This window comes from Callithrix jacchus, chromosome X (assembly GCF_049354715.1).
Source record: "Callithrix jacchus isolate 240 chromosome X, calJac240_pri, whole genome shotgun sequence".
NCBI lineage: Eukaryota > Metazoa > Chordata > Mammalia > Primates > Cebidae > Callithrix > Callithrix jacchus.
In genome coordinates this window covers 67845807-67865495 of record NC_133524.1, presented here as the reverse complement: position 1 = coordinate 67865495, position 19689 = coordinate 67845807, and the positions used below count along the sequence as shown (strand labels likewise).

The window sequence follows — 19689 nt, the reverse complement described above, 5'->3', positions numbered from 1 at the left end:
AGTTAATGAAATCAAATAAAAAATCCTAGCAGAATATCATCATGACTTTGTGGAGACAAAAGATGACCAACTATAAAATAAAACATTGATAAAGTGTACTTTATTACAAGTGAGAACTTCAGTTTGTCAAAAGATACCACTGAGAAAAGAAAAGACACAGATAGGAAGAAGATATGCCAATACATAAGCCTGACAGCTTCCAGAACATATAAAGAATTCTTACAACTCAACAAGACAAATAACCCAATTTTTAAAAAATGGACAAAAGAATTGAATGGTCAGGCACAGTGGATCACGCCTGTAATCCCAACACTTTGGGAGGCTGAGGCAGGCAGCTCACCTGAGGTCGGGAGTTTAAGACCAGCTAGATCAACATGGAAAAACCCTGTCTCTACTAAAAATACAAAATCAGCCAGGTGTGGTGGCACATGGTTATAATCCCAGCTACTTAGGAGGCTGAGGCAGGAGAATTGCTTGAACCCGGGAGGCAGAGGTTGCAGTGAGGCAAGATCACACCATTGCACTCCAGCCTAGGCACCAAGAGTGAAACTCTGTCTCAAAAAAAAAAAGGTATGAATGGAAATTTCACTAAAAATAAAAGTATAAATGGTCAATAAGCAAAGGAAAAGATGCTCAACATCATTACTCATCAAGAAAATACACATTAAGATCACAATGAAAAGCCACTGCACACTCACTGAAATGACTTTAAAAAAATCAAGTGTTAATGAGGGTGGGAAGCAACAGGAGTGCTGGTACACTACTGGTGGAAATGAAATTGGTACAACCACTTTGGAAAACTGTTTGGCAGTATGTGCTAAAACCAAACATGTTTCTATCCCAGCAGTGACCATGAAATCCCACTTTTAGATATATACTCAGGTGGAATGAGTGCATCCGTTTCCCAAAGAATGTTCCAGACAGCTCTATTCATAAGAACTAAAAATTTGAAACAACATTACTGTTCATCATCAGAATGATGGATTAAATAAATTATGGTATGTTCATACAGTGGAATACTACAACACAATAAAAGGAATGAACTTCTGATAGCATACAAAAGTATTTATGAATATCACAGACATTATGAGTAAAAGAAGTTGGCCCCAAAAGAATACACAATATAAATTCAATTTTTCAAACAATATTATTGAGCTATAATTCACATGCCATGCAGTTCACCCATCAAAATGTACAATTCAGTACACTTTTGTATATTCACAGATATGTGCAACCACCATCGATAATCAACTTTGGAACATTTCATTACCTCAAAAAGAAAGCAACATACCCTTTAGTTACCCTTGCATTTCTCCCTCAAGCCCTGAACAACCACTAATCTACTTTCTGTTTCTATAGATTTGCGCATTCTGAACACTTCAGTTAAATGAAATCAAATAATACACGGACTTTTGTGACTGCCTTATTTCACTTAGCATATTTTTAAAGTTCATACATGTCGTGGCATGTGTCAGTACTTCATTACTTTTTATGGTCAAATATTCCATTGCATGGGCATACCATGTTTTATTTATCCATTCATCAGTTGATGGACATTTGGATTGCTTCCATCTTTTAGCTGTTATGAATAATGATGCTGTAAATACTTATGCACAAGTTTTTGTGTGGACATATTTTCACATTTTTGGGGTATATACCTAGGAGTGGAATTGCTAGGTCATATGGTAATTTTGTGTTTAATCATTTGAGGAACTGCCAGAGTGTTTTTCAAAGCAACTGCATCATTTTACATTTCCACCAGCAATGTATGAGGCTTCCAGTTTCTCCACCTCCTTCTCAACACTAATATTGCCTGACATTTTTATTCTAGCCATCATAGTGACTATATAGTGATATCTCATTGTGGTTTTGATTTCCTCATGACTAATTTTCCTGATAACCAATGGTGTTGAGGAGCTTTTCAAATGGTTATTGGCCATCGTATATCTTCTTTGGAGAAATATCTATCCACATCCTTTGCCCAATTTTTAATTAGGCTGCCTTTTATTATTGAGTACCAAGAGTTATTTATGTATTCTAGATACATGTCCTCGATCAGATATATGACTTGACTTTGGCCCACTCTGTCAATTGTCTTTTCTCTTTCTTGATCATATCCTTTGAAATACAAAATTTTTTAATTTCGAGGAAATCTAGTTTATTTTTCTTTCATTGCTTATGCTTTTGATTTCATATCTAAGAATCCGTTGCCAAATCCAAAGTTATGAAGGTTTACCCCTATGTTTTCTTCTGTGAGTGTTATAGTTTAGCTCTTATCTTTAAATATTTGATCCATTTCAAGTTAATTCTTGTGTTTGCTATGAGGTAAGAGTCTAACTTCATTCTTTATCATGTGGCTATCCAGTTGTCCCAAAACTATTTGTTTAAAAGACTATCCTTTCCCCCATTGGATGGTCTTTGCCCCTTGTGGAAAATTAATTGACCACAGACATAATGTTTTATTTCTGGGTGGTCAATTCTGTTCCATTCATATATATGTCTGTCCTTATGTCAGTACCATGCTGTCTTGATTACTATTGCTTTCTATTTCCTTTTTCTTTTCTTTTTTTTTTTTATTGAGATTGAGTCTCTGTTGCCTAGGCTAGAGTGCAATGGTGCCATTTTGGCTTACTGCAACCTCTGCCTCCTGGGTTCAAGTGATTCTCCTGCCTCAGCCTCCCAAGTAGCTGGGACTACAGTTGGCCACCACCACACCTGGCTAATTTTTGTATTTTCAGTGAAGACAGGGTTTCACCATGTTATCCATGCTGCTCTCGAACTAGTGATCCACTCACCTCGGCCTCCCAAAGTGCCGGGATTACAGGCATGAGCCACTGCGTCTGGCCGCCATTGCTTTCTAGTGAACTTTGAAATCAAGAAGAGTTAGTCCCTCAATTTTATTCTTGATTTTCAAGATTTTTTTGGTTATTCTGGGTCCCTTGAATTTTCATATGAGTTTGAAGATCAACTGTCAGTTTCTGAAAAAAAATAACTGAGCTGGGAGTCTGATAGGGATTGTATTGAATCTATAATGTTGGGGAGTGTTATCTTAACAATGATAAATCATCAAATCCATGAACATGGGATATGTTTCCATTTTGCTACAGCTTGTTTATTTCAATTTCACTTACATAACTTATACACTAAAAACTATAAACTTATATACACATCCATCCTTCCTTCTTTCCTTCCTTCCTTCCTTTCTCTCTCTTTCTCTTTTCTTTCTCTTTCCCCTTTTCCTCTTTCTTTCTTTCTTTCTTTCTTTCTTTCTTTCTTTCTTTCTTTCTTTCAGACAGAGTCTCACTCTGTTACTCAGATTGGAGTGCGGTGGTGCAATCTCAGCTCACTGCAACCTCCACCTCCTGGGTTCAAGCGATTCTCATGCCTCAGCCTCCCAAGTAGCCGGAATTACACACGTGTGCCACCATGTTTGGCTAATTTTTTTCTTTTTGGTCATCGAGATGGGGTTCTGCCACGTTGGCCAGGCTGGTCTCAAACTCCTGGCCTCAAGTGATCCACCTGCCTTGACCTCCCAAAGTGCTGGGGTTACAGTTGTGAGCCACCATGCCTGGCTCTTGTTCTTTATTTCTAAGCATTTTCTTCTTTTTGATGCTGTTATAAAGGGAATTGTTTCAATTTTATTTTCAGCTTGCTCATTGCAGCTATATAAAAATAGAATTGGCCAGGCATAGTGGCTCACATTTGTAATCCTGGCACTTTGGGAGGCCAAGGCCGGACCATCACTTGAGCTCAGGAGTTTGAGACCAGCCTGGGCAACATAGTGAGACCTTGTCTCTAATAAATAAATAAATGATTGATTTTTGTATATTGATCTTGATGAACTTGCTGATTAGTTATAATGGCATTTTACTGGATTGCCTAGGAATTTTATTCACAAGGTTATACCATCTTGTGAATAAGACTGATGTCTGTATTCTTTGATGCTATTGTAAATGGAATTGTTTTACAGACCTACAAAACACTTGAAGCAAAAACTGCTAGAACTGAAATGAGGAATAGACAAGTCCATAACTACTTGGAAACTTAAGTATTCCTTTCTTAGTAATCAATAGAATAGGTCAACAAATAATAAGGATATAGAAGACGTGAGCAACACTATCAGCCAATTTGATCTAATTGATATTTTAAACACTATCCAACAACAGCAGAATACACAGTTTATCCTAATTCACAAGGAGTATTCATCACTGTAAGCCATATTCTGAACCACAAAACTAACTTCAAAAAATTTAAAAATATTGAAATCATAAAATTGTTGAAATATCCAAGTATTTTCTTTGGCCACAATAGAATTAAATTATACATCTGTAATACAAGGTTATCTGTTAAATCTTTCAACATTTAGAAATTAAACAACATACTTTAAAATAATCCAGTGGGCCAAGGAGGAAGTGGCAAGGGAAATTAGGAATTTTTTTTAATTGAATGAAGACGAAAACACACATATAAGAATATGTAGGATACAACTAAAGCAGTATCTGGACAAACTCCTGAGCTCAAGTGATGGTCCGGCCTTGGCCTCCCAAAGTGCCAGGATTACAAGTGTGAGCCACTATGCCTGGCCTCCAAAGTGCTGGGAATACAGGCTTGAGCCACCACGCCCGGCCTATGAACACTTTTATGTCCACGAATTTAGAATTTTAGGTGAAATGTAGAAATTTCTTGAAAGTCTCAAACTATCAAAGCTCCCTCAAGAAGCAATAGATATACTCTTATCCTTATTAATTAAATTCATAGTTTAAAATTTTCCAACAAAGAAAACTGCACTGAAGAATTCTAACAGACATTTAAAGAAGATATAATACCAACTCTATACAAACTCATCCAGAAAGGAGGGCACAATTCCCAGTTTATCTTATGAGACTATTATCCTGATACCAATAGGAGACAAAGACAATATATGAAACTGCAGACCAAGATTCCTCATGAAAACAGATGTAAAACATAGATGCAGAAAGTAAAGATAGTTGCTACCTTGGCAAAGTGGTATTGACTGGAACGGAGCACAAAGCAACCTTCCGTATTATTGGAAGTGTTATCACCATCTAGGTAGTTTTACACCAGTTTGAACACATGTAAAAATTCATCAAGCTGTTTAAGGTTAGAGCACTTCATTCAGTTTGTTGTATGTATGCTATATCTCAAAACATTTTTAAATGTTCAGTCTACCAAGAAGGATGAGTGAAAACTGTCTCACATAGTTTGGTGTATGACACCTGACATGAGATTATTTCTATGCTGATACCCAAGAAATTCTGTAGACTAATGAAACAGTTTGGAAACTCTCCTATTCTGCTTAAAATAAAATCAGTTAGTTTATGTAGCCACTGTATCTTCTTCTGGTTAACTCAGCCATTAGAGTGAGCACTAGCCCAGTTGAAAGTTCACAAGAAGCAAGTAAACATTGGATTTGAATTAGATTCAATAATAGCAGCAGGATTTTCTCAGGCTATTTAGAAGCATCGTGGCAATTGTTTAAGAAAATATAGGTAGTTCTAGTAAATGCACTACAGAATGTTGGAAGTAGTGGTGAGCTTATTACATATTTCAAAATGTTAGAATCAAATTTTAAAAACAGAAAATAAATAAAATGTTAGAATCTCTCTCCAGCAGTTGAGGATGACCTTCAAATTGTAAGTAAAATTAATTTTCCTTGAAAGCAAAACCTCTCCAGTTAGTGAGATTACAACCAAAGAGAATAATAAAATATAATCACAAAGAATGTTGCATTTTTGCGTCTTTCTTAGAGGACTTCTCAAATGATTCATGTGAGAAATTGCTTCTGCTGTATGAGTTTGAAGTTAGAGCCAAATTGAATGATCCATCACTGGAAAGCTTCCTGGAACCAGCGTGGGAGCTGCCTCATTTAGAATGTAAAACATTTGAAACAATTGCAGGTAAGAGCTATATTTATGCTTTTGTAAGCCTGGTGCCCATTTACATCTTATCGTATGACTTCTTTTTCTTTCTTCTCTTTATTATTCTTTCTTACCTCCAGGTAGGAAGCAATTTTTCTTCTTAGAACTTTGTTTCTCATTCTCTAATGCCATTCTTAGACTATTTTGTATTACAATCATTTGTGCATTTATCTTCTTCACTCTATGAGATTATAATCTCCTTAGGGTCATAAACAATAGTTACTTAATTTGTACTTACAAACCCCAGCAAAGTTCGTTGTTCCTAGTAGGTGATCAAGTTTTTTCTGTGTGGAATTTAATTACGTAACTACACAATAAGGGGAGCTCAAACTGCAGAAAGTTTTTCTGAGCTAGCTAGAACTAACTGAGTGATTCAGCGATCAAAAGTGATACAGTCTTAGCAATTTGTTGAAATGTCCAGAGAAATACTGGTAATTTTTTTTTAACACAACTGCCACTCTCAAATTTCAGGATGAACTTTAAGTGAGTTTGGGAACTTAGAGCCTTTTTGGGCATACACTGCAGGAAACAGCCTCATTATCTTCCCTTTTTATCTCACACCTTCAGGAGTGTCAGTGTGGTTAATAAAAATATTAGGTAGCTCCAAGGGCACAAGAATCACATTTGCCTTTCCTTGGTCTTGCCAAGACAGAATTCCTAGAGCCATGGAGCAGATGATATATACTTTATGGGAATGTGACAATTACCAGTGCTCCTTGTATAATGGAACTCCAATTCTAAAAATCTGTTAAATGCATCTGAAAGTCTTAGGGTTAGTTACCTCTGATACTCCCTTGTCAAGTGTTTCCTATTTTTAGTATCAGATAAAAATAGGACATTTTAGTACAAACCTGTTTTGATTAGTGCCCTTTTACTGATCTGCTTTCTATTTCCTTCTTAGTGTGTCCTTCCTTGACTCTCATTCATATTGCTTCACCTGTATGACTGTGTGCAAGGTCATAGAAACAGTAGGTTTTCTGTTGATGTTTGCTGAAGAAAGGATGTTACCTGGTAATCCCACCATGCTACTCTGCCCAGAAAGTAGAAGCTATTTACAAAACTGGCTGTAGATTCATCATTTATAAAATTCATTGTTGTTTGTTTTTTGTTCATCTATTTCAGCCCAGTTTTATTAGAGAAAGCAAGTGGTAGCCTGGGATGAAAACTGTGATGGATGACATTATGATGTTCATAACCTTTTTCCTTTTCTTCATCTAGTAATAGCAATGGAAACACCTGCACACTACCCTTCCATTGCTATCAAAGCCTTGAAAAAGGCTTTATTGCTCTACAAAAAGGAAGAATCAGTTGATATTTCACAATACAGGTTAGTAAATATAATTCAAAACTTAATCCAGTTTTTTGATAGCCAAAAGAACTATAGTCAATGTCTCATAAGTAACCAGTCATTCTTAACTGACCCAATTTAAAAGATGACATGGGATGATCTGAGGGCACTCCTGTGACCAGCTCCATACTGAGAGTTGTATTATAGACCAATAATTATTCAGCAAAGTCAAGGAGCTTGGGTTTCCCAAATGAGAATAAAAGGGGAAAAGTTGCTTCTTTGTGCGAATCTGTATATATAATAAAACTGCTAAGTATCTTTCTTTCTTTGTTTCATTACTAAATAATATTCCAAATGTACAGAGGTTAATATAGCAAACACCAATGTCTCCACCACCCAGATTTATTTGTTTTATTTTTAGAGATGGAGTCTCATGATTTTGCCCAGGCTGGATTTGAACTCCTGGGCTCAAATGATCCTCAATCTCAGTTTCACAAGTAGCTGGAATTACAGGCACATAGCACCCAAATTTAACAAATGTTAACATTTTTCTATGTTTGCCTCATTTTTTAAGCACTTTGAGCACCAATAAGTGCTGTATAAAATATTATCTACTGGGGACTTTTTTGTTTTCTACGTCCAGACATAGGGAAAAATAGATGTTGTGTGACTTTTTTGTCTGGAAAACATCATTACAGTCTTCCTGTTTTAAGACATGAAAGACAGTTCTTGTGGAATCATTCCACTTTAAACACCAGTTCCCTTCCCCATTTGAGGAAGTACTGAGATGCTTTAAATGCCTGTAAATTGAACCAGCTCATAAAATATAATAGACAGCCACAACTTTTTCGTTCAGGAAGCTAAAAAAAAGAATGAAAGACAACCATAGGCATGAAAAAAGAAAGGATTGGTCAACCTGTTTTACAGCTTCAAAAATCTGTCTTCTGAGGTTGGAAGCCAGATAAAATCAAGGGAAGAACAGAAGTGTTTTGAAACTGTTAGTCTGGGATGAGATCCAGATTTTACTTATCTTAGCCATGAAGCCAATGATTTCTTTCCTTATGGGATGAGTTTTCTCTTTTTGATTTTTAGCAAATGTATGCACAACTTGATTAACCTCTCAGTGCCAGATGGGGCATCAAGTGTAGAGCTCTGTCCCCTGGAAGAAGTTTGGGGCTTTTTTGAAGATGCTCTGAGCCACATTAGCCGCACCGTAAGTCAAATAGTAATATTGAACTTTTGGTTAATTTTAAAGAACTGAACTGTCTTGTGTACTACAAATTATATACAATAGTGCTTTCTTATATGAGTTTTAGGAAAATTCGTATTACAATTTTGTAGTTACACACTACAGAATTTTCCTGGGTTTCTGAAATATTAATAGTTGAAAGTAGGTATTTTCTAACACAAGTGTGTTATGGATTAGGTCAAAATAGCAGTACTACCAGGCATTTTGAATTATTTTGTATTTTCAAATCATGGTGGGATGATTATTTTCTCTGTGATTCTATGAACCTTTTGAAAAGGTTATTGCTATTCTCGTCCTTTCTCAGAGGCAGGTGATAGAGTAGAAGGAACATTGAAAACCTGTATTCTAGTTCCTCCTCTGCTGATTTCTTTTTCTTTTTCATGAAGGTTTATTCAGTGGTTTTAAAGTTAGCTTTCCTGAGGTATAATTTACATATCATAAAATTCACCCCTGGCTTGTGCACAATTCAGTGAATTTATAGAGTTGTGCAATTAACACTACAATTCAGTTTTTTTTAATTTAAAAAATGTTTTCAATTTTTGTGGGTACATAGCAGTATATATATTTATGGGGTACATGAAATATTTTGATACAGGCATATAATGCATAATAATCACATCAGGTTAAATGGGGTATCCATCACCTCAGGCATTTATCCTTTGTGTTACAAGCAATTCAATTATACTTTTAGTTTTTAAAAATGTACAATTAAATTATTGTTGATTATAATCACCCTGTTGTGCTGCTAAGTACAGATCTTATTCATTCTAATTTTTGTACCCATTAACCATTCCCACATCTCCCCCCCACCCCTCCTCTGGTAAACATCATTATACTCTTTCTCTCCCCAACAGTTCAATTATTTTAATTTTTAGCTTTCACAAATAAGTGAGAACATGTGAAGTTTGGGGTGTGTGCGTGTGTGTGTGTGTGTGTGTGTGTGTGTGTGTGTGTTGGGCTTATTTCATTCAACATACTGACCTTCAGTTCCATCCATGTTGTTGCAAGTGACTGGATCTCATTCTTTTTTATGGTTGAATAGTACTCCGTTGTGTATAGGTACCACATTTTCTTTATCCATTCATCTGTTGATGGACACTTAGGTTGCTTCCAAATCTTAACTATTGTAAACAGTGCTACAACAAACATAGGAGTACAGATACCTCTTTGATATACTGATTTCCTTTCTTTTGGGTATATACCCAGCAGTGAGATTGTTGGATCATATGGTAACTCAATTTTTAGTTTTTTAGGAACCTTCAAACTGTTCTCCATAGTGGTTGTACTAATTTATGTTCCAACAGTGTATGAGGGTTCCCTTTTCACCACATCCTTACCAGCATTTGCTATTGCCTGTCTTTTGGATATAAGACATTTTAACTGGGGTAAGATGCTGTCTCATTGTAGTTTTGATTTGCATTGCTCTGATGATCAGTGATAGCAAGTACCTTTTCATATGCCTGTTTAATATTTGTATGTATTCTTTTGAGAAATGTCTCTTCAGATCTTTTGCTTATTTTAAAACTTGATTATTAGATTTTTTTCCCTATAGAATTGTTTGAACTCTGTTTGTATTCTGGTTATTAATCCCTTATCAGAGGGATAGTATGCAAATATTTTCTCTGATTCTGTGGGTTGTCTCTTCGCTTTGTTGATTGTTTCCTTTGCTGTGCAGAAGCTTTTTAACTTGATGTGATCCCATTTGTCCATTTTTGCTTTGGTTGCGCATAATACCTTGTGGGGTATTGCTCAAGAAATCTTTGCCTACTCCAATATCCTGGAGAGTTTTCCTGGTTTTTTTATAGTAGTTTCATAGTTTGAGGTGTCAGATTTAAGTCTTTAATTCATTTTGATTTGATCATTGTATAAGACAAGACATAGGGATCAAGTTTCCTCCTTCTGCATATGGATATCCAGTTTTCCCAGAGCCATTTATTGAAGAGACTCTCCTTTCCCCAAAATATGTTCTTGGCACCTTTGTCAAAAATGAGTTCACTGTAGATGTATGGATTTATTTCTGGGTTTACTATTCTGTTCCAGTATTGAGCTGCTTGAAGCTGGAGGAGGGGTGATACAAGCACCCTTGTTGCCACTACCACTGGGACTGTTCTGGTCAGACCTGAAGCCAGCACAGCACTGGGTTTCACCTAAGGCCCAATGTAACCACTACCTGGCTACCACCTATGTTTGCTCAAAGGCTTAGGGCTCTACAATCAGCAGGTAATGAAGCCATCCTGGCTGTGTCCTTCCCTTCAGGGCAGCGACTTCTCCCTGGTCCCAGAGATGACATGCAGGAGCCAGGGCCTAGAGTTGGAAACCCTAGAAATCTACCTAGTGCTCTGTTCTACTGTAACTTAGCTAGTACCCAAACCACAAGACAAAGTCCTTTCCTCTTTCTTTCCTCTTTCTTCATGCAGAAGAATCTCTCCCAGTGGCCACCACCACCACGTGGTATGGGGAGTTCTGCCAGGCTACTGCCAGTATCCACTTAAGGCCCAAGGGCTCTTCAGTCAGCTTATGGTGAATGCTGCCAGACCTGGGACTCGTGATTCAGAGGAGTGAGCTCCTCTCTGGCCCAGGGCAGATACAGAAATGCCATCTAAGAGCCAAGGCCTAGAACTGGGTACCCCAGGAGCCCACTTGATTCTCTACTCCACTGTGACTGAGTTGGTATCTACGCCGCAATACAAAGCAGAAGGAGTCTCTCCTCATAGCCATTGTAGCTGGGAATGTACTGGATCACACCTGAAGCCAGCATGTCTCAGAGAGTCTTACCTAAGGCCCACAGTATGTACTGCCTGGCTACTGCTGCTGATCATTGAGGGCCAAAGTGCTATTTAGTCAGCAGGTCATTACCTGCTGACTAAATAATCTTGCCAGGACTGGGTCCTTCCCTTCAAGGTGGGTCCTTCCCTTCCAGGCGGTGGGTTCCCTTCTGGCCCAAGGTATGTCTCAAAATGTTATCTGGGAACTAGGGCCTGGAATGGGGTCCTCATGACTCTGCCAAGTGCCCTGTTCTACTGTGGCTGAGCTGGTATCCAAGATGCAAGACAAAGGCCTCTTTATTCTTCCCTCTCCTCTCCTCTAGTGGAAGGAAGGGGTCTCTTTTGGAGCTGCCAATTGCACTGCCTGGGGTTGAAGGAGGGGTGGTGCAATTACTCCCTTGACTGCCCTGGCTAGTGTCTCACGCCCCCCAGATGCACTGGTTCCAAGCACAGCACAGCTCTAGGACTTGCCCAGGAGTTGCAGTCCTTGTGGCCTAGACTGCCTCTCAAATTTATTTGGAACCCCAGAGCACTTTAGCTCTCAGTGGCAAGGCTTGTTAGAATTCAAGTTCCAACCACTGAGATGGACAATTGCTCTCTTGCTAGGGCTGGTCTAAATACTCCCTCCATGGGCATCAGCCTTGTTCTGCCCAGTGTTGCTTTCTGCTGTGACAGGGCAGCACTGAGTTCCAAGCAAGGTCCTACAATCACTGTACTCTCCCTTCCCCAAGCATACAGATTCGCCATCACATGCATAGGAGAATGGTGGCGTTGGCAATTCAAGATTGTCTTTCCTACTCTCTTCAGTGGCTCTTTCAGCAATATGAAGTTAAAACCAGGTGCTGTGATCACTCACCTGATTTTTTTTCTTATTTTTTTGTGTAGATAGTCGTTAAATTTGGTGTTCCTACAGGGAGGATGATTGGTGGAGGCTTCTATTGAGCCATCTTGCTCTATCCTTCCTCCCACAATCCAGTAATAGAACATTCCCATTATCTTAGAAAATTTCCCCTTGCCCATTTGCAAACAGTCCTTGCTCCCACTTTCAGCTCCAGGCAACCACAGATCCACTTTCTATCTCTGTAGATTTTCTCTTTCTGGACACTCATATAAATGGAGTTATGTAACGCATATCCTCTTGTGTCTGGTTTATTTCATTGAGCATAACATTTTTGAGGAATGGAATGGAATACTGATAATGTCATAAATACTGATTTGTGACATTATCAGTATTCCATTCCTTTTTTGTTTGCTGAATAATATTCTAGTGAATGGATATAACACACTTTGTTTATCTATTCATCAGTTGATAGATATTTGAGTTGTTTCCCCTTTTTAGCTATTATGAATAATGCTACTATAAACATTCATGTGCAAGTGTTTTGTGGACATTTGTGTTTAATTCTCTTGAATATATACCTAGGAGTGGAATTCTTGGGTCATATGGTAATGCTATGTTTAACTTTTGGAGGAGCTTCAATCTGTTTTCCAAAGTGGCCGTACCATTTTACTTTTCTACTAGCAGTGTATGAGTATTCCAATTTCTCTACATTCTCAACACTTTTTATTGTTGGGTGTGGAGTGTTAACTCATTGTGGTTTTGATTTATAGTTCCTTGATGGCTAATGGTGTTGATCATTTTTTTCATATACTTATTGACTGTTTGCATGTTGTGTTTGTATAAATGTCTATTCAATTATTTTACCATTTTTGAAATGCAATTTTTTTATTGAGTTGTAAGAGTTCTTTATATATTCTGGATACAAGTCCTTTATCAGATATATTATTTGTAAGTCTTTTCTCCTAGCCTCGGGCTTATCTTTTCATTTTCTTAAGGGCATCATTTGAAGAATCAAAGTTTTCAATTTTGATGAAGTCCAATTTATCAATTTTTTTTGTGGGTAGTGTTTTTGATCATGCTGAGAAATCTTTGCCCAACCCATTTAGAAAGATTTTTCCTATGTGTTTTTGTAGAAATTTTATACTTTTTTCTCTGACATGTAGCTCTATGATACATTTTAAATATTGTTATAGTGTGAGGTAATGGTCTAAAATATTTTTTTGTTTGTTTACTGTTGCATATGGGTATCACTCCTCTGCTGTTTGACTTCACTTTTCTCATTTGTAAAATGGGAATAATACCTGATCTGACTCTCCTACACTGAGGTTGTAAGGATTGATAGAATTAATGTATGTTTTGTAAACCTTAACAGCTCGTACACGTTAGTATTGTTATTATAAAAGAGCTCTACAACATTAAGAACACTACATGCCTTGCTTAAAGTTACACAGAAAGTCATTATTTTAGTCCATGTTAATACCTGAGGATCCTGACTGCTCTTGACTCAACTACTTCTTAATATACAAATACAGTCATGTACCACATAATGACATTTCATAATATATAATGGTGATCCTGTAAGATTATAATGGAGCTGAAAAATTCCTATCACCTAGTGACATCATAACCATTGTAGCACAACACATTACTCACGTGTTTGTGGTGATGCTTGTGTTAACAAAACCTACTGTGCTACCAGTCATATAAAAGTATAGCATATACAATTAGATACAGTCCATAATTCTTGTTAATGATGTAATAAATTACTGTTTTACTGTTTCATGTGTTTGCTATACTTTTATCATGATTTTAGAGTGTACTCCTTTTACTTATAAAAGAAAGTTAACTGTTAGGCAGCCTCGGGCAGGTCCTTCAGGAGATATTCTAGGAAATGGCATTGTCAGCCTAGGAAATGACAGCTCCATGTATGTTTTGCCTAAGAAGACTTTCCAGCAGGACAAGATGTGGAGGTAGAAGACAATGATACTGATGATCCTGGCCCTGGGGTGGGCCTAGGCTAATGTATATGTTTGTGTCTTAGTTTTAACAAAAAATTTTTAAAGTTTAAAAATATGAAAAAAGCTTATAGAATAAGGATACAAAGAAAATATTTTTGTACAACTGTATAATGTGTTTGTGTTTTAAGCTAAATGTTACTACAAAAGAGTCAAAAAGTTGGTTTTGGTGGGTTTTTGTTTTGTTTTGAGACAGAGTCTCGCTCTGTCACCAGGCTGGAGTGCTGTGGTGCAATCTCAGCTCACTGCAAACTCCACCTCCCAGGTTGAAGTGATTCTCTTGCCTCAGCCACCCAAGTAGCTGGGATTAGAGGCATGTGCTACCACGTTTGACTAATTTTGTATTTTTAGTAGAGACAGGGTTTCGCCATGTTGGTCAGGCTGGTCTCGAACTCCTGACCTTAAGTGATCCACCCACCTCGGCCTCCCAAAGTGCTGGGATTACAGTTTATAAAGGAAAAAAACGTTCCAGTAAGACAAGGTCAATTTATATATATTTATATATATATATATATATTTTTTTCCATGAACTCTTTTTTTAATTGTATTTTAGATTCTCAGGCACACGTGCAGATCATGCAGGAGTGTTGCATAGGTACACACATGGCAATGTGGTTTGCTGCCTTCATCCCTCTATCACCTACATCTGGCATTTCTCCCTATATTATCCCTCCCCAACCTCCCCACCCCCCTGCTGTTCCTCCCTTGGCCCCCCCCAGCAGACTCCAGTGTGTGATGCTCCCCTCCCTGTGTCCATGTTCTCATGGTTCAACACCTGCCTATGAGTGAGATCATGCGGTGTTTGATTTTCCGTTCTTGTGTCAGTTTGCTGAGAATGATGGTTTCCAGACTCATCCATGTCCCTACAAAGGATACGAACTCATCATTTCTTATGGCTGCATAGTATTCCATGGTGTATATGTGCCACATGTTCCTTGTCCAGTCTATCATCGATGGGCATTTGGGTTGGTTCCAGGTCTTTGCTATTGTAAACACTGCCGCTATGAACATATGTGTGCACGTGTCTTTATAATAGAATGATTTATAATCCTTTGGGTATATACCCAGTAATGGGATTGCTGGGTCAAATGGAATTTCTGTTTCTAGGTCCTTGAGGAATCGCCACACTGTCTTCCACAATGGTTGAACTAGTTTACACTCCCACCAACAGTGTGAGTGTTCCTACTTCTCCACATCCTCTCCAGTATCTGTTGTCTCCAGATTTTTTTAATGATCGCCATTCTAACTGGCATGAGGTGGTATCTCAATGTGGTTTTGATTTGCATCTCTCTAATAATCAGTGATGATGGGTATTTTTTCATGTTTGTTGGACTCATATATGTCTTCTTTTGGAAAGTGTCTTCATATCCTTCGCCCACTTTTGGATGGGTTTGTTTTTTTTTCTTGTAAATCTGTTTTAGTTCTTTGTAGAGTCTGAATATTAGCCCTTTGTGAGATGGGTAGATTGCAAAAATTTTTTCCCATTCTGTTGGTTACCGGTTCACTCTAATGATTTTGCTGTGCAGAAGCTCTGGAGTTTAATTAGGTCCCATTTGTCTATTTTGGTTTTTGTTGCCAATACTTTTGGTGTTTTAGTCATGAAGTCCTTGCCTATGCCTATGTCCTGAATAGTTTTGCCTAGGTTTTCTTCTAGGATTTTTACGGTGTTATGTCTTATGTTTAAGTCTATCATCCATCTGGAGTTAATTTTAGTGTAAGGTGTCACTCCAAGATGGCCATCTAGCAGCAGCTCAGGGTTGCAGCTCCCAGTGAAAGTGCAGAGTGAGTGGACACCAGATTTCCAGACGAATATTTGTTGCTTGCGGACCAGGAAATTCCCAGTGGAGGAGCCCCACAAGTTACCAGCGCAACTGTTTTGGCCGGTGCAGCTGTTTTGCCGGCGTCCTGGTGCAGCAGTTCTCGGTGCAGAGTATGCGGGACTGGGTGCCCTTTTAGTTGGCATTTGGAGCTCCGAGAAGGCAGAGTCACTCATTCACCTGATTGGGAGGGGGACTGAAGCCGGGAGCCAAACCAGGAGATTCCCGGGCAGAAAAGGGCCACAAATAGCACCACTGTTTCAGCTGGTGTGGTCACCACACAGGATATTGCATAGATCCTGGCGCCTTTTTGGCAGGCAACTGGGGCAGCTGGGAGAGAATCGACTGTTCAATTAGGAAAAGACAAAAAGGGGGCTCCAATGCAGGGAGCCAGGTGATCGGGCTCGGCTGGTCCCACCCCCACAAGAAAACAGCAATTGGAAACGGTGACGGTTGAGAGTTTCACAGAAAGCACAGCTGAACCCGGGAAGGTCCAGCTCTGTGGGTGAGGGGCATCTGCTGAAGGAAAACAAAGAAACAGAAATAACATCACCACCAACAAACTGGACGTCCACTCAGACCCAATCTGAAAGTCAGCAATTACAAAGAAGACAGGTGGATAAATCCACAAAGATGGGAAGAAATTAGTGCAAAAAGGCTGACAACATCTGAAATCAGAATGCTCCTCCTTCAGAGGATCTAGCTCCTCAGCAAGGGCACAAGGCCTGATGGAGAATGAGTGTGATGAATTGTCAGAATCAGGCTTCAGAAGGTGGATAATAAAGAACCTCTGTGAGCTAAAAGAACGTGTTCTAACCCAACGCAAAGAAACTAAGAACCTTGAAAAAAGCTTTGACGAAATGCTGATGAGAACAGACAATTTAGAGAAGAATATAAGTGAATTAATGGAACTGAAAAATACAACACGAGAACTTCGTGAAATATGCACAAGTTTTAACAGTCGAATTGATCAAGCAGAAGAAAGGATATCAGAGGTTGAAGACCAACTCAATGAAATAAAATGAGAAGACAAGATTAGAGAAAAAAGGGTAAAAAGGAATGAGCAAAGTCTCCAAGAAATACGGGACTATGTGAAAAGACCTAATCTACGTTTGATAGGTGTACCTGAATGTGACGAAGAGAATGAATCCAAGCTGGAAAATACTCTTCAGGATATTATTCAGGAAAAGTTTCCCAACCTAGCAAGGCAGGACAATATTCAACTCCAGGTAATACAGGGAACACCACAAAGATATTCCTCAAGAAGAGAAACCCCAAGGCACATAATCATCAGATTCACCAGGGTTGAAATAAAGGAGAAAATGCTATGGGCAGCCAGAGAGAAAGGTCAGGTTACCCACAAAGGGAAGCCTATCAGACTCACAGCAGATCTCTCAGCAGAAACCCTACAAGCCAGAAGAGAGTGGGGGCCAATATTCAACATCCTTAAAGAAAAGAACTTTCAACCCAGAATTTCATATTAAACCAAACTAAGCCTCACAGGCAAAGGAAAAATAAAAACCTTTTGTGAACAAGCAAGTACTTAGAGATTTCATCACCACCAGGCCTACTTTACAAGAGCTTCTGAAAGAAGCACTACACATAGAAAGGAACAACCAGTATCAGCCTTTCCAAAAATATATCAAAAAGTAAAGAGCTTCAACATAATGAAGAATTTACATCAGACACACAAAGAGGAGCTAATACCATTCCTTCTGAAACTATTCCAAATAATCCAAAAAGAGGGAATCCTTCCCAAATCATTTTATGAGACCAACATCATCCTGATACCAAAACCCGGCAGAGACCCAACAAGAAAAGAAAACTTCAGGCCAATATCCATGATGAACATAGATGCAAAAATCTTCAATAAAATATTGGCAAGCCGATTGCAACAGCAAATCAAAAAACTGATCCATCATGATCAAGTAGGATTCATCCCGGGGATGCAAGGCTGGTTCAACATACGCAAGTCTATAAACGTAATTCACCACATAAACAGAACCAAAAACAAAAACCACATGATTATCTCAATTGATGCAGAGAAGGCATTTGACAAAATTCAACAGCCCTTTATGCTAAAAACCCTCAATAAACTCGGTATCCATGGAACATATCTCAAAATAATAAAAGCTATGTATGACAAACCAACAGCCAATATCATACTGAATGGGCAAAAACTGGAAGCATTCCCTTTGAAATCTGGCACTAGACAAGGATGCCCTGTTTCACCACTCCTATTCAATATAGTACTGGAAGTTCTAGCCAGAGCAATCAGGCAGGAAAAAGAAATAAAGCGTATTCAAATAGGAAAGGTGGAAGTCAAATTGTCTCTATTTGCAGACGACATGATAGTATACCTAGAAGACCCCATCGCCTCAGCCCAAAAACTCCTGAAACTGATAAGCAACTTCAGCAAAGTCTCAGGATATAAAATCAATGTGCAAAAATCACAAGCATTCGTCTACACCAATAACAGACTTAAAGAAAGCCAAATCAAGAACGAACTGCCATTCACAATTGCTACAAAAAGAATAAAATACCTAGGAATACAACTCACAAAAAACGTAGGGGACCTCTTCAAGGAAAACTACAAACCACTGCTCAACGAAATAAGAGAGGACACAAACAGATGGAGAAACATTCCATGTTCATGGTTAGGAAGAATCAATATCGTGAAAATGGCTATACTGCCCAAAGTAATTTACAGAATCAGCACTATCCCCATCAAGCTACCATTGACTTTCTTCACAGAACTGGAAAAAACCACCATGAACTTCATATGGAACCAAAAGAGAGCCCACATAGCCAAGTCAATTCTAAGCAAAAAGAACACAGCAGGGGGCATCACACTACCGGATTTCAAACTATACTACAAGGCTACAGTCATCAAAACAGCATGGTACTGGTACCAAAACAGAGATATTGACCAATGGAACAAAACAGAGGCATCGGAGGCAACACAACATACCTACAACCATACAATCTTTGATAAACCTGACAAAAACAAGCAATGGGGAAAGGACTCCCTGTTCAACAAATGGTGTTGGGAAAACTGGCTAGCCATGTGCAGAAAGCAGAAACTGGACCCCTTCCTGACACCTTACACTAAAATTAACTCCAGATGGATTAAAGATGGATTAAACATAAGACCTGGCACCATAAAAACCCTAGAAGAAAATCTAGGCAAAACCATCCAGGACATAGGAGTAGGCAAGGACTTCATGAACAAAACACCAAAAGCATTGGCAACAAAAGCCAAAATAGACAAACGGGACCTAATGAAACTCCACAGCTTCTGCACGGCAAAAGAAACAGTCACTAGAGTGAATCGGCAACCAACAGAATGGGAAAAAATTTTTGCAGTTTACCCATCTGACAAAGGGCTGATATCCAGAATATACAAAGAACTCAAACAGATTTACAGGAAAAAAACAAGCACATTCAAAAGTGGGCAAAGGATATGAACAGACACTTTACAAAAGAAGACATATATGAGGCCAACAATCATATGAAAAAATGCTCATCATCACTGGTCATTAGAGAGATGCAAATCGAAACCACATTGAGATACCATCTCACGCCAGTTAGAATGGCGATCATTAAAAAATCTGGAGACAACAGATGCTGGAGAGGCTGTGGAGAAAAAGGAACACTTTTACACCGTTGGTGGGAGTGTAAATTAGTTCAACCATTGTGGAAGACACTGTGGCAATTCCTCAAGTCCTTAGAAATAGAAATTCCATTTGACCCAGCAATCCCATTACTGGGTATA

At 38.4% G+C, this 19689-nt stretch overlaps 1 protein-coding gene across 2 annotated transcripts in view; it reads left to right on the top strand.

Moving 5' to 3' along the window:
* The window catches only part of TEX11 (testis expressed 11), a 359673-nt gene that overhangs the window by 322122 nt on the left and 17862 nt on the right, over positions 1-19689 (top strand). For both annotated transcript variants that reach the window (XM_035288474.3, XM_078362393.1), the window contains exons 26-28: positions 5769-5918; positions 7158-7266; positions 8320-8440. In XM_035288474.3, the coding sequence (XP_035144365.3) occupies positions 5769-5918; positions 7158-7266; positions 8320-8440 (380 nt within the window). The remainder of the gene's footprint in view (positions 1-5768; positions 5919-7157; positions 7267-8319; positions 8441-19689) is intronic.